Raw genomic sequence first — 25,321 nt, 5'->3', positions numbered from 1 at the left:
TGTGTGTGTGTGTGTGTGTGTGTGTGTGTGTGTGTGTGAGAAAGAGGGAGTAAAGACATAGTTAAAGAAAAAGAAATGGACAGGGAGAGGGAGACATGTGTGGATGTCCTTCATGCCTTGACTCTTTGTGGGTGGGTTGAGTAAGTGTAAGAGCTAGGGAGAGACAGTGTGTGTTAGTTTGTGGGCATGCTTGAGGGAGGTAGGTACTTGAAAGAAGTACCCTGAAAACAGTCTCCGTTGTCTCCTCTCCTCTCCTCCCTCCATCCCTATCTCCTCCCTTCCTCCTCTTCTTCTTCTCTCGCCTCGGGCAGGGCTTCTTTCTCCGATCGGTGTGTTTTCTGATCACACACACACACACACACACACACACACACACACACACACACACACACACACACACACACACACACACACACACACACACACACACACACACACACACACACACACACACACACACACACACACACACACACACACACACACACACACACACACACACACACACACTTACTTTAGCGATCACATTGGGAATTACGTTTGTGAGTGTGTCTGTAAGAAAATGCAGTGCTCACAAACACTATATTACAGATTGTTTGCTAAGTGGCTCAGCGGCGCATCCCGGACTGTGTGTACAGCATGTTGTGGTAATATAAGGGAGTGTGTCCATGTTTGTGTGTGTCTGAGTGTGTTTGCAGAGTTTGTAGTGTGTGTAAGGAAGGTGGATACAGATTAGTTTTATAAAGGTGAGGTGAGCAGGGTTAGTGAAGAACAACTAGCAGTATGGATGTTTGCAGTTGCAGCGTGTAAATATACGGTTGTTTTCTCTGGAGTCTATATCTAAAGACACTTGCATTCTCTTATAGCCTGGTTGCCTTTAACCCATTGAGAGTGTGTTTTCAGTTCTTGAAACTTAATTGTAACATTTTGGGCACCTACATTTTTTATTTTCCCTATCTATTGCTGTCAATGTAGGCCTCAGTTTTGCTTTATCCGCTTCTAAGAATGTATTTCTGTGCAAAATTTGAACTTCAGATGTTTATCATTTATGCCAGGATGCGATCTCTTCAATGCCGTTAAAACAGGAGGTAGAATAGCAAACTGTTTCCCGACAACACATTTAATATTTGTTTAAATTTCACTGAAAAATAAAATAGTATTCATCATCCGGGAAGAAGTAATGCTGTTACAATATTTAATGGCAATCCTTCCAATATATATATATGACGTATATTGTTCATTTTTTAAGAAATGGGAAGGATTTGTGTGTGTATACTGTGCAGGACATCAAGTGGCCATACAATCCATCATTCTTTCTCCCATCTCCTTATATTCCTTATACTTCCTCCCCCTCTGTCCCTCCCACCCATCTGCCCCCCCCCCCCCCTCTTCTCCGTAGAGCTTTCTCGACTCGGTATGAAGGATTAGAGTAGACAAAGACAGATCCAAGAGCCGACTCTCACTGAAAACGACAGAAGGAAAAGTCTGTTGTTCTCTCAGCTGGAAAATATACTAATGCCTGTCTAAAGTCTATTGTCTATTATAGATTACTAATTTTCCTCTGTCATGCTGAATACAAATAAATAGAAATGATGGTTTACTGTTACGAGATTAACTGTTTAACCACTGCACAAATGAGATGGAGTCAGTGGATAGACTGAGAGCAAATGTACCCACCAACACTCATGATGATTTAAGGACATACGACAGAATAATCAGCTGAATATAAAAAAGTAAACAAGTCATGTTAACCCTATTTACATGGCATTGAGTTCACATGTTGTGACAGTTACAGATCTTCATGTTCTCCTTCGTGCCCACAACATCCCTGGCCCCTGCATAATTCAGGAGTCAACTCTATATGGCTTGTATGTTGCGTGCAGTAGACTCAACCTGCATAATGGATCCAAGATTGCATTGAGTGGGAATATAAGCTCTCTACATGTTTCTTCTTTCTTCTTGATTTTTTGTTTTATTAGCATCAGTATTTCTTGTTTGTGAGTGTCAGTATTCCCAGTGCAATAAGAGGAGGAATCCCAAAGACAGAGCCGGTGGAATTGCATGTCAGATAAGTGATTGGAGAGTGAATGAATTATAGCCTGGAGACCTTTAATGAGGCCTCAGTGGGAGGGAGGGTATCACTAGAGAAGGGGGTGGTGGGCAGGTGAAGGCAGCTGTAGCTTCCCCAAAGAGCAACCTCCACCCCCTCTCCTTCTTTCCTTCACTCCTTCCACCTTTTTTTACCTTTCTGTCGTCCTCCCTCCATGTTTTCTATAGTGCACTTATCCCCTTCTGTTTCCTCAGCACTCCCCCATCCTCATTACAGACGCCTGACACAGCACATGTTCAGTCCTTTGTGTAGCGATGCCCCTTTATTACCGGGTTAAATAGCAACAAATCCATATATGGAGCAGAAGTCCATTTGATGACTACAGTGCTTGTGTGCAGAGGTGTGAGGACGAGTGATTACATCTGATTACGAAAAACAAAAAGCTTGTGGTTGGGGTTTATTAAAAAGGGTATTTGGAATTGGCCAGATTGGCAAGCATGAAAAGCAATGGGAAGCCTGCTACCCCAACACTTGTGCCAATCTGCTCTCTCTCTCTCTCACACACACACACACACACACACACACACACACACACACACACACACACACACACACACACACACACACACACACACACACACACACACACACACACACGGACCTCCTGCCAATCTGTCCTTTTTGTGTTGTTCTTCATCTCGGTATCATGGTGGTGCCTGGCGACTCAGATCGTGAGAGGAATTTTAGACCACACTAAACTTGGTTTGCGTGCATGATACACTTCAGGATATCGGACTGGGTTGCCATAGCAGATTTATTCATCCAAAGCAACTCACAACAAAATACTTTAGAATGACTGATGATATTTGACGTGACTGACAAGCAGACACTTCAGCTTCTCACTGCTCAGTTAGGTTTGAGCTCCTGCACACCCATTTGAGAAAGTTGAATAAGTCTTTTCAGAGCAGCATTTTCCCAGCACTGTCAATGCTTTTATTGTGTGTGTGTGTGTGTGTGTGTGTGTGTGTGTGTGTGTGTGTGTGTGTGTGTGTGTGTGTGTGTGTGTGTGTGTGTGTGTGTGTGTGTGTGTGTGTGTGTGTGTGTGTGTGTGTGTGTGTGTGTGTGTGTGTGTGTGTGTCTGACTGACATTGAAGTGTGGATAAAGCAAGAAAAGGATGTGATTACTATGCACATAGCTGTTCCAGGTTGTCTATGAGATGTTGTTAGCTGAAAGTGGAGCCTCTACCGATCCTCCTTTGAAATCTCCTGCAGGCCTGATTGACAGCTGGATGGTAGCTCTCAAACAGATGTTGCCGCGGCGACTGGGCAAAGAAAACTCTCCGCCAGTGTAGCTTGAGGATGTGCCGACTATTTCGAAAATTAATGAGCTGATAAAATGAGAGTAACAGACACTGAATGAGACAAAATGAGATGTCGGTGCTGTTCCCTTCGTTGCAGTGACACATCCGGTCTGCACACCTTTAGGTGCCAGATACCACGAAATAATGAAAATAAACTTGTTCCGCTTTACGTGTGTTACTTTAAAACTCAGGAATGGTGAAAGATGTAATGACATATTTATGAACATCTATTTATGTTTTCCCTCACCAGTTTGTTTATGAAACCCTCAGCATCATCTTACAAAATGCCTCCCTTTGATCATCATTCATGTTGAAAGTTTGCAGCATTTATTTCCACCGAGAGATAGATCGCGTGCAAACGGCACATAAGAGTAAATCTGTGTTTGTATATCTGTCATCCCGTCATGAATATAAAAAGAGTCGGCTCACTTTTACATGTGTGTAGGGGGCTGTATGCGTTGGTGGGGAGACCTCTGCGTTAGTGTGTGTGTCAGCGTGGGGGATGGGTCGGAGCTGAGTTTGCGTCTTTGTCTGTCAAATAAATTATTTAAATCCTGTTACAATTAAAGCTGAAATCGGTTATCAGCGTCCTCCATTAGAGGCCGTGTGTCTGCCTTGCTGCCTCAGTATGCTCCTCGCCTGCTCCCCCTGTCTGTGCTCAGCGTGAAGCCGGGAAAAGATCACAAGCTCTGAATCTTAAACACACATCCCAGCAGAACAAAGGCTAACAGCCCGCCTGTGACCAAGGGACTCTCATGCACACACTGTCTTCATCACATGAGTGTGCAAATATTCTGACAGTGCTTTTTCAATAAAATCTTACTTGTCTCAAGAGTCATTGTGTGTTTATTTTGCAGGATGTTGACTGAGGTGTAAGATGTGTGATCTGAGAGAGGGGGGTGTGAAGTGTGTACAATCGGGGTTTCCTGTTTGAAACATATGGCAAACACCTTCGTGGTAATGCATGATGGGATATCTGTTAGGGCCCTGATCTCTTTATTCACACCTTGTTCCTACCTCTTTTAACTTTTGCTGCCTCTCTCCTTTCCTCCGTCTCATTATTCCCCCCTTGACAGCCATTCTCTCGCCCTTTCCCTTTTACCTCACTCCCTCTCCTCTTTCCCTGCATATTTCTTTATCGCTGTAGCAAACTGCCCATTAGTCATCTTAGAAAGCAGCCTCGTGTGTGTGTGTGTGTGTGTGTGTGTGTGTGTGTGTGTGTGTGTGTGTGTGTGTGTGTGTGTGTGTGTGTGTGTGTGTGTGTGTGTGTGTGTGTGTGTGTGTGTGTGTGTGTGTGTGTGTGTGTGTGTGTGTGTGTGTGTGTGTGTGTGTGTGTGTGTGTGTGTGTGATGTCAGGGTATGTCATTTGAATAATATAAGGTATATTAACTTTGGAAAATGTCCCTTTGTGAAAGAAAGCTCAGATAATATTTGATCAAACAATCCGTCTTCCTTCAGAAGAAAAACAATTTCCTGCCATCTGCGTTATTACAGTAACTGATTTTTCTTTTCTTTCAACACTCTGTCCTTTTGTCCAATACATCACAGTTTTTTATATAGTGGATATTAAATTTATTAATACTTTGAGCTGATCCATGACAAAATAGACGTAGAAATTGGACATCGATCTTTTAGACTCCTTTTTTGTGTACGCTTACAAACAGCCTTGCCAATGGTGTAGTTGTTTGAAATGACAAGCCGCTGATTCAGGAAATGTAAATTAAGTTTGAAGTTTGTTTTGCTGATTGTACTATTTTAGTTTTATGTTTCTCCCTTCTGGTGCAAGGTTGGCTTTATTTGTTCTTTGCATTTGGATTTTGTGTGTGTACAAGCTTTTGGCTGTAGCAAACGCTCACCGTATGTAAAAATAAAGAAATAGCACTTCAGCAGTATTTTGTATTTATGTGTGTGTCCATGTTCAGGTTACTTAATTGTGAGAAAGTATGCTAAAACCTTCTAAATAACACTTTAAAACAGTAAGAAAGGACATACCCCTGTTCATATGCCGCATTCCTGTTTTTGTGTATGTGTGTGTGCACACAATGGCCCATACATCTCTGTCTCAGATTGGGCCAGCAGTGTGTATCTCCGTTGGGATTCTTGGGTCCAGCTCTGCTGAGAAAGCACACACAGAATGATTTCCTCTTATTTATGCCTATCTTTCTCTTCCTTCCCCCTCTCAATTTATTTCCTGCCTTCTTCCCATTCTGCCTGTGTCACTACTTATTTTACAAGTTACTGACCTTCACTTGACCTTCATTCCTTGGACACACACACAGATACAGATACACACACCAGACATTTGCTCCAAGGCGTGATTTGTTTAATTGTGTTTGTGTGCTGGAAATAGCCACGTCCCTGTACGCTGGTCATAATTAGCGGGGCTGTTTCTGAAGCTCTGAGCTGCTGAGACTGAATACAATAATCCTATAAAATACAAGCACGTCTGCATATCTGAGTGACACTTGAATGAAAATCACACATTTTCTAACTTTTCTTTTTTTCTTTCCTCTCTGTTCCCAGCGATCTGCTGTCTTCGGGGTACGTGGAGAGGCATTTGTCAGAAAAAGGGAAGACTGTCATCACCAATGTAAGTTCCTCCAAATCATCTCTTCTCACAATCACTCACTTTTATTATCACGGTTTGCTGTTAGAAAGAAAGCTTAAGGGTTTTTTAAGATGATGTGGTCTTGACAATCCTATTCAGCCAAGGTGTTCTCATGTCGGGATGTTTGTTACGTGGATAAAGATGAGTGCTTTCAAACACTCACTGTGATTACATCCATAACACATTCAAAAAGCTGTCAGCCAAACCACATCTCAATGTCATCTGGATTGAGTTATAGACACATCTCAGCCAATTCAAGTACAATCTTTGCACTTTGAAAACATTCCTAAAGCTATCAATATTTTTTACATCAACAATGGATGAAATATCTGTGTATTCAGCAAAGGCCTTACTTTTTTGATAACCCCTCAGAGAATTCTCCACGGTTCCACCTCAGTTATTCTGAGCATTTTAACAGATTTTACGTCATTCTGTTGTTTTGACCACTTTGCAATGTGACTGTTTTGATTCACTCTCACTGCTCTTGGCTGCTTCATTATTGACCCCAGTAGTTAGAGAAAAAGTTTGGATGAACAGACAGCTCATGACTTGTTCAGAACGAAACAGCTGCATTTCTGACATTTGCATATTGAGATTACAACACAACTAGTTGACTTGAGAAAACAAGAACCCTTATTAATATCATGTGTTAATGTAAAACAAGACAGTTAGATGTATCAAGGCAATTTATCAATATACAAAACACATGTTAATACCAGTGTGTAACGTAGCAGAGTTCAGTTTGCTGAGTTTATATATATATATATAAATATAGGATGGATCCTGCTGCGATGGCGTTATTTTTACCTGACTCTGAAGTCAAAGACACAGCAGAGTAGCTGAATCGGCTACAAGGACAGTTTTTTTTCTCAGCAGTTTGTTGTACAGCTGCATTTTGCTGCAGACCCCACAGGCTCTTCCCTCTTAGAGCCTTTTATTGGTTAATCAATGTCTTACTTTGCACACTCAGAGAAATCACAGCCCCTCCATTTTTTCTTCAGGTGAGATTTCAGAGGGCCAAAGTGTCCTGAACCTTTCATTGACATGAAATTAAGATCCCTGCGATAATCCTCTGAAATCTGGACTTCAGTTACAGGACATCCACTGAGGGTTATATCGCATAAGTGGGGGGATTATACTGATCAGGCTTACTCAGCTAAGCAGCAGATTAGTAAGATATTAGATACTTTACAGAGAATGATCCAAATCCAAAATTACACCACATATTGTGTGATATAGTCACTTGTAATTATGGAATTTATTATAAAGCAATCTCCCTGTGAATTATTTCAGCTTGTAGATGAATATCCAGAATGTACTCACAGTGCAAATCGTTTGGTCATGCTTTCCATTTTAAATAGCAAAAAGAACAAGAGGCACTTCTTTATTAATGGCTGCTGTTCAGAAAGGTTAATATGAGACAAGCTGCTGTTTGTTACTCTGCTCACTGTACAGGTCAAAAGCCAATGTAACACAGTAGATTGACTGTATTCATACACAAGTGGTGAGGCACTTTCTGCCTCATGAACAGCAACATATGATGTATTTTGTTCCATATCATTATCTTTTATCTGATAGAGCGCATTTTACTGACATTCAGAGGGCAAAGTGTCCTACTTGATAACCAACAGACCTACACCTAGTTATTATGTATGGTGTTGTCCAGATTAGATGATGAATTACACAGATCAGACCAGTCTAGTCACACACACACACACACACGCACACGCACACGCACACGCACACGCACACGCACACGCACACACACTGAGGATGTACCCACAGCGCTGGGTTTTGGGTGTTTCTCGCTTTGATGAGAAGTGGAGCAGAAGGTTCAGGGCGACAGGGGGAGGAGGGACGCTGGATAGTATAGAGCACAGCTCCACTTATAAATAGCCCTCTCTGTCTCTTCAGCTAACACTTGTCTCTTTACCTAACCTCTCCGTCTTCATCTGCAGCTCCATCCAGCCTTATCTACCCAACTTGTACAACTTACTTTGTTGCAGCCCATTTATATGTTTATTTAGCCAATAATGCACCCACTCTTAACTGTGTAAACTGTGCATTGGAGTTATTTCTCCTGTCAGTTCTGGCCATATTGGATGTGGAAAGAGAAATTATAGACTGATATAATTAGTACTGAGAGAGAGCAGAAGAAGCAAAGCACCACAAATGTCCCCATGAATGATGCAACTTCACCAATAATCATAGCAATTTTGGCAGATGAGTTGATCACACATAACAGTAAGGAAATAAGCGCTATCAGAGTAATTTGGTCACATCTGTGCACATAACTTTGGATTGTTATTCATGGTTTGTGCTAACATTGTCTCTTAGTTCCAAAAAGGAAACTCTCAAAGTAAGATTTTGGCATCTTAGAAAATACACTCATTCTCTCTCTTGCTGATCGTTTGACTGTATGGTTATCAAAAAGCCACAGAGATAGTTAGCTCATTGTAACATTAAGGCTACACAGGGAAACAGCTGTCCAAAGAAAATCCTCCTACAAGTATCTTTAATACGGCCATATCTCCTTTGTTTGGTCCACGCAAAACAAAACAAAACAAAACAAAACTGAAAGAAAAACAGAGCAACTTTCTGGAGTTCCCAACCTCTTTGTGAAGACAACATAATGTATAGTAATAGGGGCTATAGGCACATATTGTTACATTTGGGTAAGCTAGCTGTTTCCCACTTTTTCAAGGATTTGTGCAAAGTTAGCTAACCAGCCGCCGGCCCCAGCTCCAATCTTTACACAAAAACAAGAGAGTTGTGTAAATGTTCTAATCTAGCTGGGCAGTTTGTCAGTGTTTAAAGTGTAAAATAACTTGGCTGGGACGCTTAGAGCCATGACTTCAAACTCCTCCAAAAATGTTTAGGGTTGAATTGGATCCTGTATGAAAACCGGTCTTATTGCACAACATCATTTATGCTCTTGTGACTGAATGTGACCAAATTCCTGTTCCATTATCTTGTAGCAAGCAACCCTCATAATGCATGACGTTCAGGTTTTACATACTTTTGAGCATGTAGTTTTAAAAACCACAACAAACGCTTACATGACTCCTCCGATAAACCCCTATACAGGGTCGGATTGGGATGTCCACAGAGAGAGCTGGAGGTGGAAGTGGACGTAGCGGCTGCGTTGCTTTGCAAAGCATCAGACTGTAGCGAAGAAATTGATCCTCTGATAAAAGCTGCGTTTCCTCAGGGAGACCGGCTTCCTGCCTAATGGCTGTTAGGCAGCGAGAAATGGACCAGGAAGAGATGGCCTGCAGAGCACTTAGACACTTAGACATCATACACGTCTATAGAAAATAAAAGTGTGTTTACGCTCACAGGCACACACACACACACACACACACACACACACACACACACACACACACACACACACACACACACACACACACACACACACACACACACACACACACACACACACACACACACACACACACACACACACACACACACACACAGACACACAGACACACACACACACAGACATACAGGAGATAGAGAGCAAAGACAGACAGTATGGGTGGTGAGTTGTGACAGAGATGGAAACACTTTTACCATTGACTGATGCTGAGGCCTACAATAGTGGGTAGAAGTTTGGAAAGAGGACAGAGCAGTTAACAAACAGATGGTTGGATGTGAATGAGTTCAACTCAAAGTGTTAAGCATGACACGAACACACAGCACACACACACACACACACATCTACAGCAGATACTTGTTAGTGAATGGATTCTGTGTGATTGATTGCTCTGAACTCATTATCTGATGAAAGGTGGCAATAAAAACGACAAGTGGGACATTTTTATTTCCGTTTGAGAGAATAAGACATTTGAAGAGGCAACCGTGCGTATGATTTTAATCTGTGAGTGTTTGTGTGTTGCTACAGGGAGGAGAACACTGCTACTATCAGGGGAAGGTCAGAGACGTTCCTCACTCCTTTGTGGCTGTCTCAACCTGTCACGGTTTGCAGTAAGTACAAATATGATGTGACTTTATATGTGTACATGTGTGTGTTTCTCAGACAACACTGCTTCCGCTGTGTGTCCAAGTTCTCTGCCTCGCTCCCATGTATCCATTAGGTCAATGTAATTAGTTTGAGCCAGCCTTCCTCTGTGTCTCTGCTGTGTTTGTGAAAGGTTATCATTCTCACAGACAGGTGCTGCTCAGACCTCTTCTTTTCTCTTTCCTTGCTAGTGTCGGGTTGCGTTCCGATAATCCAAAAATCAGCTCCTAAATTCTAACCCTATCTCCTATTCCTTGACCTCTGAGTGAAACGTCACGGGGTTAAGGGATAGTGGATAGGAGAATTCAAAAGGACTTAGGAGAAGAGACCGCGGTACTTTAGAGAATCCGGCTGCCCTTTCACTATCCGACGTGTTTATGATGCGCCAGCGGACGTCATGAATGTGCGTCTGTTGCTGTGGGGAAACTATGGAAACTACAGTTTTCTATACAGCGGACTACAACATGGATGTATAATAAGAAGGAGGGACTACTGTAAACTCATCTAGAGACTCTGCATCGTGCTCTGATGCTGTTGTGTTATGCTTTATGAACGTGGAAAACAGAGAAACATATTCTTCATGACCAAAGTTGGAATTGAAATAAAAAAGGAAAGTGAAACTTATGCTCGTTGTCACCCTCTCCCTCCGGTCCACATTAATACAAATGATCCCAATACGTATGATTGTATGAAAATATCTTAAAATCAATACAAATGTATTTATTATAAACGTTAGTCTTTAACACCTATCACTGTGTATATCACCATTCAAACATCTTTTAAAAGTTGAACAAACTCCACACAGCTCAGTAAAGACTGTGAAATGTTGACTTTATTTGATCATTTCAGTAAAAACTAACGTTCATATTTCTCTTTTTGATTATAATACTGATGAACGTTCAGAACAAAGCACTTTGGCAAGTTACCACATACGTTTTAAAATGCTTAATAAGCACCGTAACGTTCATGATATAATTTCTCGGTCATAATCGGTTGTTTCCGTGAACGGCCGACTTTTGAGTGACGGCAAATGCTGCGGCTGCAATGCATTGTGGGGCAGCATTTTCTCCTCTCCTTTCGTCAAGGGAGGTCCAGTGGGTCCTAAGCTAAAGGAGGTTATAAAGGAAGTTTGAAACCTCCTTTCCTTTCATTTGGAGAATTGGAACGGCACTTAACACGGCTGCCACTGACGTACTTCCGGGTCATTTCACTTGGTTAGGAAGGTTCCTAAGCTAAGGACTATTGGAACGCAACCTTGGTATTTTTAGAGTTTTTACTCTGAAGCAGAGAGACGGGTCAGAAACAAGGCCTGCAGGGAGGAATGGATGCACACTGTATATGAGTTAGTATGTGTTATAGGGTGTGTGCGCATACTGTATATACGAAGAGATGAGAGGCAGGTGTATTGTGTGGTGTTGAATGTCATTGTCTGCGGACAATACAACACTTGCATAAAGAGGCACCTATGAATAATCAGGTATGACACATGCGCGTGAATTACAGTTTTTCACAGTTGCTTCCTCACAATTCCTGAAAGCAAACATTATTTTCCCATTCCATAAAAAGGAACATTTACTCTACTTTGGCCAAACCTCAGACATTTAACCCGCTATGTGTTATTTTGTTACCCTTGCTCTTTTTACAATAATTATTAAGGTGTAAAAAGTTATTGCAACATATAAGAAAGACACATTGATTGTATTATCGCTATCTGTAAGAAAAATATGGAAATCAGTGCTCGAAGAAGCTCCTTGTCAGTTTTATCTACTGCTTATTCACTAGCAATAATCTGTGTTCATGGAGTGTTTCATTATGCTTGATCGACTGAACATTTTCAGATTGCGCAACATTAATTTTCCTAGGAAAACAAAGAGTGTTGAGTGGCAGGCTTTGTAATAGTTTTCCGAGCACATTTAGGGTTTGATGTGAATAGCAATCTAAGCTTTGTAACCCATCACCTCTGCAAACTGTTGGCAGAATAAAACTATTTCAACTTGTTATCCCTTTTACTTGTTACTGGAAATATTATTCATCTGTCTCGATCCATTATGTCACATCAAAGCTTAATTCAGTCCAATATATTTTCATTCAACATAACATCAGGCTAAATAAACAAAATCATCAGTGCAGAGAAGTAAACGCATGTAATTAATGTAAATGGGTGACTTCAGATTGATGATCGCTGAGTAAGCTACACTCGGGTCGGGTCAGGCTTTTAATAACGTTGCATATTTCATGTGATTGTGGCAACATGTTGGGAAATGTGTCAGCTCAGCAAATTAGCGTTGTAGCGTTGCACACAAAGAAAATGAAACGTAGGCTATGAATTAATCAAGTCATGACAAGGTAAATGCGTTGCACATGCAGTACATCATGACATGAGGTTACAGACTAAACGGGCTAAATGTTAATGCGTGACTTCTAGTTAGTCCAAATACAACATTAAATGATACAACATTAGTGTAGTAATAATACTGCTGTCATGTATAGTATGTATTTGTTATTGTTTGTTGCATTGGTATTAGAAGCTGAAGTATTTCAGTTGTAGATTTATTTCAATGAGATCCACAGTTTTGTTTTGTTTTTATTTCTGATTTTCTTAATGTGGAAATATATGCATACGCTGACATTATAAAGGAGATGGAGACACATTCATAGTATGCCCTGCACACACTAATTTGTGTGTTTGTGTGTGTCCGTGTGTGAGAGCCAGTAAAAGGGAGGGAGTTGAGGGAGTGCACAGTGGTGTCGAGGGGTTAGACATTAGGGCAGAGTATTTCCCTTATGCTGAGTCAGGTATTTACAATAATATACATCCTGCTCTCTCATCTTTCTCTGTCTCTTATACAGTACACACACACACACACTCACACACACACGCATGCACGCACGCACGCACGCATGCACGCACGCACGCACGCACGCACGGACGCACGCACGCACGCACGCACGCACGCACGCACGCACGCACGCACACACACACACACACACACACACACACACACACACACACACACACACACACACACACACACACACACACACACACACACACACACACACACACACACACACATATACATTTTACCCTGAAATACAATAGGGTATTAACTGTGTAAATCAGCATAGAGCTCTCAGCAGAGAGTTAATTATTGACGCAGGTTTCTGTTTGGAACATCCTCCATGTGTTTTACATTAGCTACATGAAATTAAAGAAATTAGCAGCCTGAAGTTTACATAATTTCCCAGAAAATGTTAAATGTTTGCAGATGTTAAAATCAAATTCATCCAGAACAACAACAACAACAGGGACCATTTGGGACACTTAAGATGTTGCTACATGTGAAAATTAGGTAGGTTTCAATCCTGATTAAACCAAAAAGGATGAACAGCTAAATTATGAGATGAAACTCTAGGACTTAAACACAAATACACATATTTCTTGTTTGACGAGAACCATACGTGTTGCAACTTTGGTATACAAATAATTAAGTCATGTAAAATCCAATCAGATTTGGGAAATGAACTCCTTTAAAGTCCTTTAAAGTTAAAAAAACAGTGGTAGTATTGTAAAATGTGTCCGTATTTTCTCAGCAGAATGACCAGTGTTTGTTTTGGCTTGCCAAGAAATGCATAAAAAACATAGTAAAATCAACATCTTGTTTCTTTTATTAATAACTACATTCAAATACTTATTTTTCATGTAGCTCAATTCTGATTTGCAGTGACAAACTATATTGAAAGGGTATAAAAAAACAACACAGGGAAAATAAACACTAATAATTAAAATACACTTTGACCTGTGTTTCACTCTGTGTTTAATCTGCTGTAAGTGCCGTGTTGGATCGTTACAGAGAGTATGTGCTGAAGGTTATTGTGTGTGTTGAAGGCCAGAAAGAGGTAGAGAAAAGGTAGTTGGAAGAGAAAGACAGACGGTTTTCCCCCTCATGACTGTACAGTTTGACCCGACCAATCTCCTAAAAGCTTCAGATAAAGTTAATTAACGCAGGAGGCTTTTATGTTTTGTACACACGCAGGCGGGCAGAGACAAGAAGACCTTCACCCAGCTGCCTATAGTTGGAAATAGATTTTTGAATTCTTAAATGATTGCTTGTCCACTTCCTCTCCTACTGTATGTGATACAAAGAGTTTTTCATGTCAACTCATGAAATGCTTCATTGAGTATCACCAGGACTTTGCACAGATTTTCTGCTGAACCCTTTTACAAGTGTCATTGCAATTTGTGGTCATTCCGTTTATGCTCTTAGTTATTGCTCCAGAGATGGAATCCTTAGGTGACCTTTAAGTGATGCTGTGTGGGGGGGATATCTGAGCTGACTGGATGACCTTTGGTCTCCACCCCTCCTCAGCCGTGCACATGTCAAACAGAGCAGCACAGCAGAGGATTCTGTCCAAAACTGCAACATGTAGGAAGGAGTGCATTGCAGTTATTATTCTGACAAATGTTGCAAAAAACAACCATGAGCCAAAACTGAAATGGCCAATCTTACACATAACAATGGCTGAAGAGGAGTTTAATTCAGATGCATTCTTCTTTTTGTGATGAACAAAACAACAGCGGTGTTGATATGTGCTCTCCTCTCTCTCTCTCTTTCAGTGGGATGTTTTTTGACGGCAATCACACCTATATGATCGAACCTGGAGGACAGGGAAGCAGCAATGTGAGTACTCAACACTTAAATGTATGTATGTTTGTACACTACTGATGTTTTATCAATTCCCCCTTCTTTCATGCTTTCATATTCAGCTAGATTTGTTTTAATTTCTGTGCTCAGATATTGTTACCTCATTTTTGCATACAACATGTAGTTCTACTAAAGGTTTTGATGGCCTATGTCACATGATAGCTTTTATCCAAGTCTCGAAGCTAGGGATAGTATTATGAAAACAAATGTAGTTATCCTTTATTTACGATGTTAAGGCTTGGTAAGGTGGTTAACCAGGAGGATTGTCAAGTTTGCATCTGCACTCAGACCTTATGATTTGTGTACTTGTTTTCCTTCCAAGCGCAAATTTGTGGATATACTTTATATTCAAATCAAGATTGTCACTTTTTAAAATTAGCTGAGCTACGTCACTGTACCTCCTGAGGTACACATACCCCAACTAGAAATCACTACCCGGTTTATGTCTCTATTATAAGTGGAAAGAATAATTGTCCTGGTATTACAGGATTCATACGGGTCAGTTATGGTCCTGAGAAAAGGTTGATATAAAATCAGAATCAGTTACAGATGATGGATTTCACTTTTTCTCTGAGTGTGACCCTCAGGGCTCGGGTCACAAAGTCTGCAGACGGTAGAAAAGCCTACAGCCAATTAGATTAAAACAATAACAGCCAGGCATTATGTTCTGCATGAATGGGAAGATCTGAGATTCTCTAAAGATGCTTTGAGCATGAGGGTGACAGAACAAGCTGCTGATACTGTGCGTGTGCTTCGTTTCTGCTCTAATTAAAACATCCAGAAGAAGTGTGTGTGGTGTTAACCGAAGGGGCGAAAGGGAAGAGATAAGAGAGGTCAGGGGTTTGCCTCTGTGCTTTCGTCCTTCCGTGTGTGTGTGGAGGTGTGTATGTGCACTTTTAGGTGTTGGTAGGGACTGTCTGACACACAGCTACTTAAGGTTCATTCCCATATGACAGTGTTTAGTGCGAACAGCGTTAAGTGGATAGGAGAGGAGATAAAGAGAATGGATGGATGTAGGATCAAACTGTAGGGCTGAAAAGAGGAGTGTTAAACTTAGAAGAAAGGGATAAAAAAGAAGTAGTGGAGCTGAGCAAAAACACAACATTTAATGTCATTAGATTGTCATTGAAAAGAAGAGGAACTAATTGGTATGTAAGAGCAGTTATTATATCACAATTTACAAAAAATATAATACAGTTTAATTTAAAGAAATAGAAAATCAAGAAAAATAATAATAAACAAAACGCCTTCCACTTCTTCTTCAACTCCCTCCCTTTCTGGCCTCCTTTTCCTCTCCTCTCTGCCTCCGTCATTCCTCTCAAGCGTTTTCTGGAGAGACTGAATTATTCAAGCGATGAGAGAGAGAGAGAGAGAGAGAGAGAGAGAGAGAGAGAGAGAGAGATCAAAATATTCTGCAGCCCTCGCCTTCAGAGATATAGTATCTTAGCCTTTTTTGGGCCATTCACACAGGCACAGTGACGTAGAATGCACATCACATTTGGAGGAGATTCTCCACTAGAGTTTAACTGAGGTATTTTTATAAATGTCGGGACAAACATTTGCCAATTTACAGCTGCACATCAAATATTAAAGAGTCAGCAAGACATCTTGTGGTAGCACATATACAAAGCTAAAAAAGAGAGCATTAGCCAACGGTCATCTTGTACTACATTTGAAATGCCCTATAATACCAAAAGCCCTAATTTAAGACTGATCGATTCCCAATTTTCAAGTAACTGGCTTTTTCTCCATGTATAGCCAACGTCAATGTTTGAAAGAAAATATTTGGATCATACTCAACATATTTGATACCCCACAGAATATACATTTTATTTGCTCCACTTCAAACAGATCCAGTGGTAAAATATGACATACACATTACAGTATTATTATGAATAGTCCAATACAAATGCTATACAATAGAAAACACTTACCTGGACACATTTTTCTGCCTGTTTAGTATTTTTCTCTTGATACGTTGGCACATTCTGCTGAAAACAATATACTTACTGAATGCAGGACATTTACATTGTTATATCAAAACGTTTGCATTAGTACATACTTGTTCCACCACTGAACATTTGCTCTCCAGGTTGACCTTTCAACTTTTTTATTTCCTGTTACATACTTCTCAGGTAATGTAAATTATATAAAACACAACTCCATGTACTGCTTGGGAAGTACCAGCTAGTTTTTGGAGACTATTGGGCACGTAGCTCCAGTGCCAATTTTGATTGTGGCATTTTAGGTGTGGGTATCTTGTCTGCATGATAATGCCAGTGAGACAGCGCTGCCCTGAGCCCAGCGGCTGTCAGTTTGTCAGCGCTGAGCTCTGGATGTGTGCTCCCTGCGGTGCTCGGTCCACCCTGACTGTCTCTCCCCCTCTGCGTCTCTGAGCTCCTCTCGGTGTGTCTTTTCTCTCGATTTCAAAAACCTTAGTACTTCTAGTGTATTCCCATATATCAACCTATGGTATCAACACACATACAGCACATATTTAAGGTATTTCTAAAAGGCAATCTCTACTTCAAAGTCAATTTCAACTTTATTATCAATCTTCCAGTTTGTGTGGACAGAGAGATCGCAATACCGTTTCCCACAATCCCGAACATGAAAAAAAAAAAAAATGTATATAAAAATATGTGTGCAAATATTTATATATATATATATATATATATATATACACAGTCAAAGACACATTTTTACATGTGCACACATTAAGACCTAAATAAAAACACAACAATCAATATATACAAAATAACAGTAACACTCACTGTACTTAAAAGGGTTTCTACTCAGTCATGTTCTTGTTATAACCTGAAAAAGTCACTGATCAGTTGTTAAATGCAGAGTCTTTGTGGCCTGTTATGCACCACTAATTCCGTCTGTTAAGATCTAGTTGAAAGTGATGAAAAAGACAATGGCATGAAGGGGGTTTGAGATAGATGGAAAGTCTGCATGGCTCCTGTCGCCCATATGGTAAATCCATCTGCCCTTCTTCCACCAAGGCAGAAAAGTTATGCAGGACATTAGCTAAGTGTGTCCTGAACAAGCTGCTCTCGTCACCTCATGCAGCTGAACTAGTTTTAAAGTGTCGTACAGTGTTATGTAAATGATGAGCTTGTGGCAAAAGACCTAAGTTGTGAGCATCACAGAGCGCCACAATTAAAGGATGTGATGCAGGCCCTATATAAAGGATTAATCCTGCACCTCTTGAGTGTGTGAGTGTCCGTGTGAGCGTGTGAGCAGACAAATTGAAGTGAGAATATGTGATGCTGACTTGCATATGCAGAAAACACCATATGTTTAGCCCTCTTGTTTTTTTGGACACCTTTCCAACCCCACCTGCGCCTCAGCGTGCAGTGTCCCAGCAGCTCTTGACTATTCACTTCAGGAAGTAATAATGCAAAGTACGATGCTTTTGTTTTTCTTCTGTTGACGGTGCAGTAACCATGCGTACACCATGAAGGCCAAAGAACAGGGACACAGCAGTATTTTGATCATATATCATTCCTTATGTCATTTATCAAGCAAAAACAGCTTGTTCCAAATCCAAGCAGGAATTTGCTTGTGTAGTGTTCACACTGGACATGTTGTTAATGTGCTGTTGATTGACACTTCTCTCCCACAATGCAATTTGCAAAGGGAATGGAGTAGTTGCTCCTAAAAAGTACTTTTCAATACATTTGGGATGGTGGTGAAACAGCTCCAGAATGATCTTAAAAAAACATTTAGTCTGTATTTGTTTACTTGCAGTCTTTGTTTATTTGGTGCTCAAAACAATATTTTATGATGGTTAATACGATAGAAGGTAGATAATTGGTATGTAGCGGATCTATGAGGCTACTGAGAGGCTAACAATGACAATGCTAAAATGCTGTGTTTAATGTACGCACCACCTTAGTCTGGTCTTCTATCATGCTTACTTTTTTAAATCCGCAATAAACAAAATACATTTAAGGCTTGTATGTACATGGATTAGACCAAAATGGAATTTCAACCTGACGGGTGATACCAAAATGATTACAATCTTGGAGCACAATAAATGTTTGTCCGTATATAATCTTTTTTACTGCTTGAAAACTGCTCCTCAAACTTTGCAGCTTTTTATCTGTTAAATCATATTACATTTAATATCCTTTAATTTTGCGCGGTCATCCCTGCATTTCTGTAAAATATCCATAATCAGGGAGGATAAATAGGGAATAGGAGATGGGGGAGGGTGAAGTAAGGGGTGTGTCGATGGGGGGGTTGTATTAGGTGCCAAGAGGAGGATTTTGAATATTAGCTCAAGCTGGGAATGAAGCTCAGTGTGAGTTGAAGCTGATGGGATTAAATAAAAATGGGGTCTCCCTGTGGCCTGAAGCCAACTTCCTGTTACTAAACCTGGACCAGTTCATTCACACATGCAGACTGAGAGCAGAAATGAAAGCATGTTTTTTAGCATATTGTTTATTATATTATAACTTAGTACTTTTTTTAACGCATGTAAGATATGCAACACTAAGCTGTCTGTGGCTCTTTCCTGCTGTAACGCTGCAAATTTCCCCTCTGTGGGACTAATAAAGGTATTCTGATTCTGATGTTACCCCTCCCTGCTTTATATTAATGAGCCTGTAGTCTGAGGTACCATCTCCCCTGGCAACCCAGGCTCCGCCCTGTCTCTTTGTAGCAGGACATATGAAAGCCATCTGTGTTTAGTCCTTTAATCTCCATCACTACACACTCCCTGCAGAGTCTATGCTGTGCGTATGTTTTTTAACTGAGATGGAAGTGATCATCTGGGGAGTAAAGAAAACACTTGCTTTATTTCAACAGTTTATTCAGAAATATCTGCTCCGATCACAATGTGTGTATGTGCCACAACAAATACAAATGCAATACACTTTTGTTAATTATGGTTTTATGAATCATCAGCCAGCTAACATGAAAGAGTCACATCAACAAGAGTTGGATCCAATAATAAGTGCTGCAGTTTAGTCTGCAAATGCTCCGTCCACCAGGACTACATCAAAGATAAATCAAAACACTGGAGCTTTAAAGCTTCAGTGGTGGGGGTGGGAGGGGGGGGGGGGGGGGGCGGGGTCGAGAGACCATGAGGAAAAATGGTTATAAAAAAAAAGATTACAAAAAAAAAATCATAATTTGAAAGATTATTGATTCGAAAATAATATGATACAGTACTATTACCTCTAGGTCTCTGTGTTTCATTAAAGCTCGGCTCTGTGTGTGTGTGTGGAACGAGCCATTTTGTGTGCGCGAGAGAGAGAGAGAGAGAGCGCACCGGTACCGGAGATCGTTGTTGTTAGCTTCTGGTGCTAGTGAGCTACGCTAACGGATATAAGGAGTTTTTTCAACAAAAAAGTGGAGGAGAGTCCTCTCCTGTCAGACTGAGTGAAGTAAAGGACTCTCTCAGTGTTATCTAATTGGGTCTCAAATGTTTTGGTCACCATTAATGTGAACAATTATTTCCGAGGCACACGTTTATATGATCATTATAGTTATAAAACAATAAGAGAATAAATGAAAAACAGGTATGAAATACTATATGACAGTAAAACAAGAATAAAGTTTAAAAGGGTGATTTGTAAAATACCCATAAAGAAAAAGTAAATCTGTTTACAGTTCTGTTTCAAATGGGTGTTGAGAGATGTATCCATAGATCTCTTCATTTTGCTTACACCTATATGCTGTGAGCTGATTAGCGAGCCTTCATTGTAACAGTCGCGGGTACATTGTGCATTTGCGTGTGGATTGTTGCAGTAGAAAATTCCACTGTAGCGGCCGGTACATTAATGGGAAACCCTAAATGTTTGAGCACCCTCTATGAAACTTCAAGCTACCCCACAGCACCCCCAAAATAAATCTGGCGCCGCCACTGAGCCTGACTATTTGTGTTGGGGGGGGCCCGACTTTTTTTTTTCTCCAAAGAAAAACGGAAAAAGTTTAAGAACCACTGCATTAAGGCAATCTACCAGTGTCATCCTGTTCCAGCTTCTCCAACATAAAGTATGCAGCTTTTCTCAGTTTTCATTTTACATTTAATATATTTGGGTTTTTGCTGGTTGGTGTGACAGTACAAATATTTAGAATGACCCACTTTTTGCTTCAGGGCAATTGTTATTATTTGTATTTAATATGAATGTACTAGAAAGTTAAATGTAAACTAAGTAAACATGGCCTTGGCTCACTGGTACAGTACAGACTGGCTTATGAACAACTTTAACATCAAGTCATCATGAGGGGATTACAAAGGAAGTATTACACTATGGGGAAACATTTCTGGGAAACCAGAACCCCACAAGCCATTGATTTCCTCAAACAATTGATCAATTAAATTGTGAATGTGGAGACAACCAGCAGATAAGAGCCGAGTGTCTTTGCCAGTTTGTAATTCAGTCTGACTGAAATGTTGCTGAGATGGAGAAATTACTTTACATTAACTCTCTCAGTATGAATGAGATTAATTATTGATTGTGAGTATATTTGTATTGCAATTATGCATATTACGTAATCCTTTCTAGCAATGAGTACGTTTTTTTCCTTTTTACCCCAGCAAATAAACAGGCATACATTGATGTTCTTATAAATACAAACATGTGTAGAGAAACATTTAACCTCAACATTGAAGGATAACATCTTGAACTGTAAAACTCGAAATGTCTGGTAGAAATGTTGATTAGTGCTCATGGAAAAAAGGTTTATGTAAACTCTATTTAAAATCATGTTAATCACAAGTACTACCACCAATGAACAACACTACACTTCCAGCTTAGTTGGCAAACGTTTGAATCATCAGCGGACATGTTGGGTGCAGACGAACAGCGCTCTCGTTCTGTTAACATCTTTAACATTACATTAACATTTTTCCATCAAATGTTACTTTGCTAAGACATTTCTTAGGGTCATGTTTTTTATTATACATGAGCACTTCGGAAAAGTATGTTACAATAAATGATTAGGTAATATGTTAGAAAAATACTCAAGGCTAAAACAAAGAAAGGTGAACAAAGGCAATGTAACTGGCACAGTATTCACAAAATTAGTGCATAAGAAACTTCAACAGCTGCTCTTCACAGGGCAATGGGACAATATCAACAATCCCTGTTACACAAAAACAAAAGATACAAACAGCTGAGTTAGTTAGTAGTTGTTCCTTCAGGACCACAGGATTTAAAGTAATGTTCAGTAGTGATAAGACTGTTTTTATACTGTAAGCTTTACATAGGCAAAAGTGACAAGTCATTTCAGTATCAATATAATGTGTCCAACATAAATAAATGTAACAGAAAAATATATTTATGCTGTAAGCTAATTGCTTCATTTATGGCAGCCTTAATCCGGGCTTCTTAAATCTAAAAAGACAGTTTGGGAATTTATATTCAACCACAATATAAATGCTAGTAACTACTAAGTAAGTTGGTCCTTTGGCCACTTAAGCAAGTTAAGAGTAAAAACAGTAGAAGGCTAGTGAGGTGTCTTTCTGTATTTTTGGCTGGAAAAACATCAATTTTCTTCCCTTTTCTACAGTAGTAAGCTGAATCCAGTGTTGCTTGCTCTAGTGATTTAGTGATCTCTGTTTGTATGAAATTCCTAGCCATGATATTAACCCCAGGGTTCTTTTGACTGGGTTTCGTCTTCCACAGCATTATCAGCAAATGACAGACCTGGATTGACTGAGTGTATCACTCTAAGGGCTGCAAATGGCTCCGTATTATTAATTTCCACCCATCATGCTCTATTAGTTTAATCAGTGGTGAACTTCATTGAGTTTCTTTGACAGGTGACATCTCTAGCCTCTCTTCTCTTACTGTCACTGTGTCAGCACGGGAATGTCGATCTCTATGGCAGACATCCGTGAGCGGGAGGAGTATCGCTGACCTGCGTAGGTGGATGCGTAGCCCTGAGATGGTGCGTAGCTCTGAGATGGTGCGTAGCTCTGAGATGGTGCGTAGCTCTGAGATGGTGCGTAGCCCTGAGATGGTGCGTAGCCCTGTGAGGGAGCGTAGCCCTGTGAGGGAGCGTAGCTGTAGGCCTGGTTGCCTCCCACCTCTGAGCCATAACCATCAGGAACAGACATCTGAGACATGTACACCTGTGGCGGTACAGGGGCCACCACACTCTGGGCGTAGCCCTGGGAGGTCACATATGGCTGGGAGTCGATCACTGTGGGAGGATAGCTCTGGGGAGGGAAGGGCTGAGGGCCATACACTGGGGAGGGAGGATATCCGTTGGCAGTGAGAGGCTGGGTGGACAGAGAGGTAGGCATAGAGGGCAGAGGCAACCAGAAGGGTGAAGGCAACTTTTTACACATACAGTACCACATGAACATTAGCAGGGCGGCCAGCATTAGACCTCCAGAGCAGCCTATAGACACATACACAGCAAAGCCATCGGAAAAAATGTTGTCATATTTGATGTTCATTTCCTTGGTCCGAAAAAGGAACCATACTGAGGGTGCGATGGCAATAGCTCCACCTAAGAACAAAAACGTCCCGGCCACCAGGTGACAGCCTGCATTGTTGACCAGGAATCGGATGGTCTTAATGTCTGGTTCAGGCTTGTCTGAGCAGCAGCAGGTCTTAAACATTCCTGCCATGCACAGCAGCAAGGCCAGAGAGCCAAACATCATGCCCGTAGGAAGACAGAACTGCAGGAGCCGCAGATCCAGCTGGTCCACTTTAGAGTACCACTGGAAAAATTGGGAAGACAAGACATTTGTTAGGGCAATCGAGGACAGAAAAATATAAAAACAAGAAAAACCGAGGAGAGCCCAATTCTTAAAGTAATACCTCTGAATCATAGTAGTAGCATCCAGAATAGCCATCCTGTTTCACACATTTAGCCCACAGCCCATCATACACACTGATATTCTTGGCATTACGATTGAAGGTGACGAGTCTTGTTACACGCCACTGTGGGATTAATGCTGCCACAGCAAGCCCTCCCACACAAACGAAGGCAAGGATGAAGGCAAAAGCGTTGGTGGCGTGGATATCCCGGCACGACATGGTGGTGCTGACAGGAAGCCACGAGGAGGGTTCCTGTTTGAACAAATAAAGAGAGGATGTCTGAAATAAGTGGCTGGTCACTGCAGTGGAAATCAACTGGGCCATAATGTGACTAAAGTAAACCTATTTTCTGGACAAAGAAAAAGACAGGTTATACAAGTTATTACTAGCCCCATTACTATTGAAAAAAGTAAACTGTGCCACAGACTGACCTAGCTCTGGGCAACCCCCCTGTACTTCTATTCACCACATTGTAGTTGACCCAATAAATGCTGTCCCCGAGAAACAATGCTCTCGTTTCATTAGCAAACAAAGTAAGACTGACTTGGGAGCTGAGCTTGCAGGGACGAGAGTGTCTATACTGCAGCGCATTACATAAACTGTACAGACAGACAATGAGCGACTGAATTAGAAGTGTCTTTCTCTAGCAGCATGCAGCACTGACTGATCATGACTGTGTGGAAACTTATATTTAGAAACTATCTTATGCCTTAATATAATACAAACAACTAAATCAGATCACACCCGTCCTTGCCTCTTTCAGTGGTAATCAGTTTGTCACGAAGTTGTCTGAAAATGACCTTATTTTATGAATTATTAGGCCAACACATAGTTAAGTGAAGCCTCAGGCAATGTTTTTTCAAGCTATTTTATATTTAGCTTTACAGTCTAAGTTTTGAATGTATCTTTAAAAAATAAAAGCCTATTGTCACATGTTTGTTCTGTTCAGATGTGCTATGTTGTTATTCTATTCTTTATCATTATTATATCAGTTTTTTTGTTACTGTTTTCACGGAACACGTGAATTACACACTATGTGCTTTTTATAAACAATGCAGTCATCATTACAAAAAGTGGAATCAGCAGTGGTCGATGATGACTTCATCATCATTATGATACACCACTGCGTTATAGCTGTGCCTATAACACCTGTTATATTGCATTATAATTTTGTGATTACCGTTACACAATAACTGGCTAATACCTGGTGTTTAAGAAGCCATGATCACATGAAGCCTGCCAGATGACGCCTGTCTGAGTAGCTTTAACAGCTAGCTTAGCCACATTTAGGCTGGCTATTTAGCCCGTTGACTGAGGCTAACTGGAAAACACCCTTTTATCTTGATCAAAAGCCTCATACATGTGTTCATTAAACTTTCAAAAACGTTAAATAATGAATAATAAATATGTTTGAATTGTCTGGCTTACCAGCATTTAACCCTGAAGCTAGTTTGTTAAATTAGCTAATTAGCAAGATGGTGGCTAATAAGTTAGCATTATAACGACCTGTTGCGTCTCGAATTCCTCACTGTGAAACTCAGACATGGCTACTACATAAACTACATAAACATAGACCACCATACCTTGTATTTCCAGCAGTGAGGTCGTACTTAGATCGGAGGCAGTCTCATTTCAGCCTGGTCCTCCTCTGACTTTATACAATCAGAACAATCAGAGTTTTTTTCACTGAGGTACAGTTAAGACGAACGTAAACAGGATGTGGGTGTTTTTGCCCTCAGTGTTGTCTCACGGGGGGTTGACGCATGCGCGCAGAGTA

At 40.7% G+C, this 25,321-nt stretch overlaps 2 protein-coding genes across 5 annotated transcripts in view; one reads left to right on the top strand and one right to left on the bottom strand.

The window, feature by feature from the left end:
- Positions 1-25,321, top strand: part of adam22 (ADAM metallopeptidase domain 22) — a 58,065-nt gene that overhangs the window by 12,051 nt on the left and 20,693 nt on the right. For all 4 annotated transcript variants that reach the window (XM_079691337.1, XM_079691338.1, XM_079691339.1 and 1 more), the window contains exons 4-6: positions 5,935-6,001; positions 9,930-10,012; positions 14,665-14,728. In XM_079691337.1, the coding sequence (XP_079547463.1) occupies positions 5,935-6,001; positions 9,930-10,012; positions 14,665-14,728 (214 nt within the window). The remainder of the gene's footprint in view (positions 1-5,934; positions 6,002-9,929; positions 10,013-14,664; positions 14,729-25,321) is intronic.
- cldn12 (claudin 12) lies at positions 19,542-25,289 on the bottom strand. Its single transcript, XM_079691344.1, has 3 exons — positions 25,128-25,289; positions 23,545-23,796; positions 19,542-23,444 (listed from the first exon to the last, which is right to left on the bottom strand). The coding sequence occupies exons 2-3, from the start codon at positions 23,761-23,763 to the stop codon at positions 22,566-22,568; spliced, it is 1,098 nt and encodes a 365-aa protein (XP_079547470.1). The 5' UTR covers positions 23,764-23,796; positions 25,128-25,289; the 3' UTR covers positions 19,542-22,565.

The sequence above is a fragment of the Notothenia rossii genome (genome assembly GCF_949606895.1).
Source record: "Notothenia rossii genome assembly, chromosome: 7".
NCBI classification, from domain to species: Eukaryota; Metazoa; Chordata; class Actinopteri; order Perciformes; family Nototheniidae; genus Notothenia; species Notothenia rossii.
Note: the sequence above shows the minus strand (reverse complement) of the source record. Positions and strands in the feature narration are given on the sequence as shown.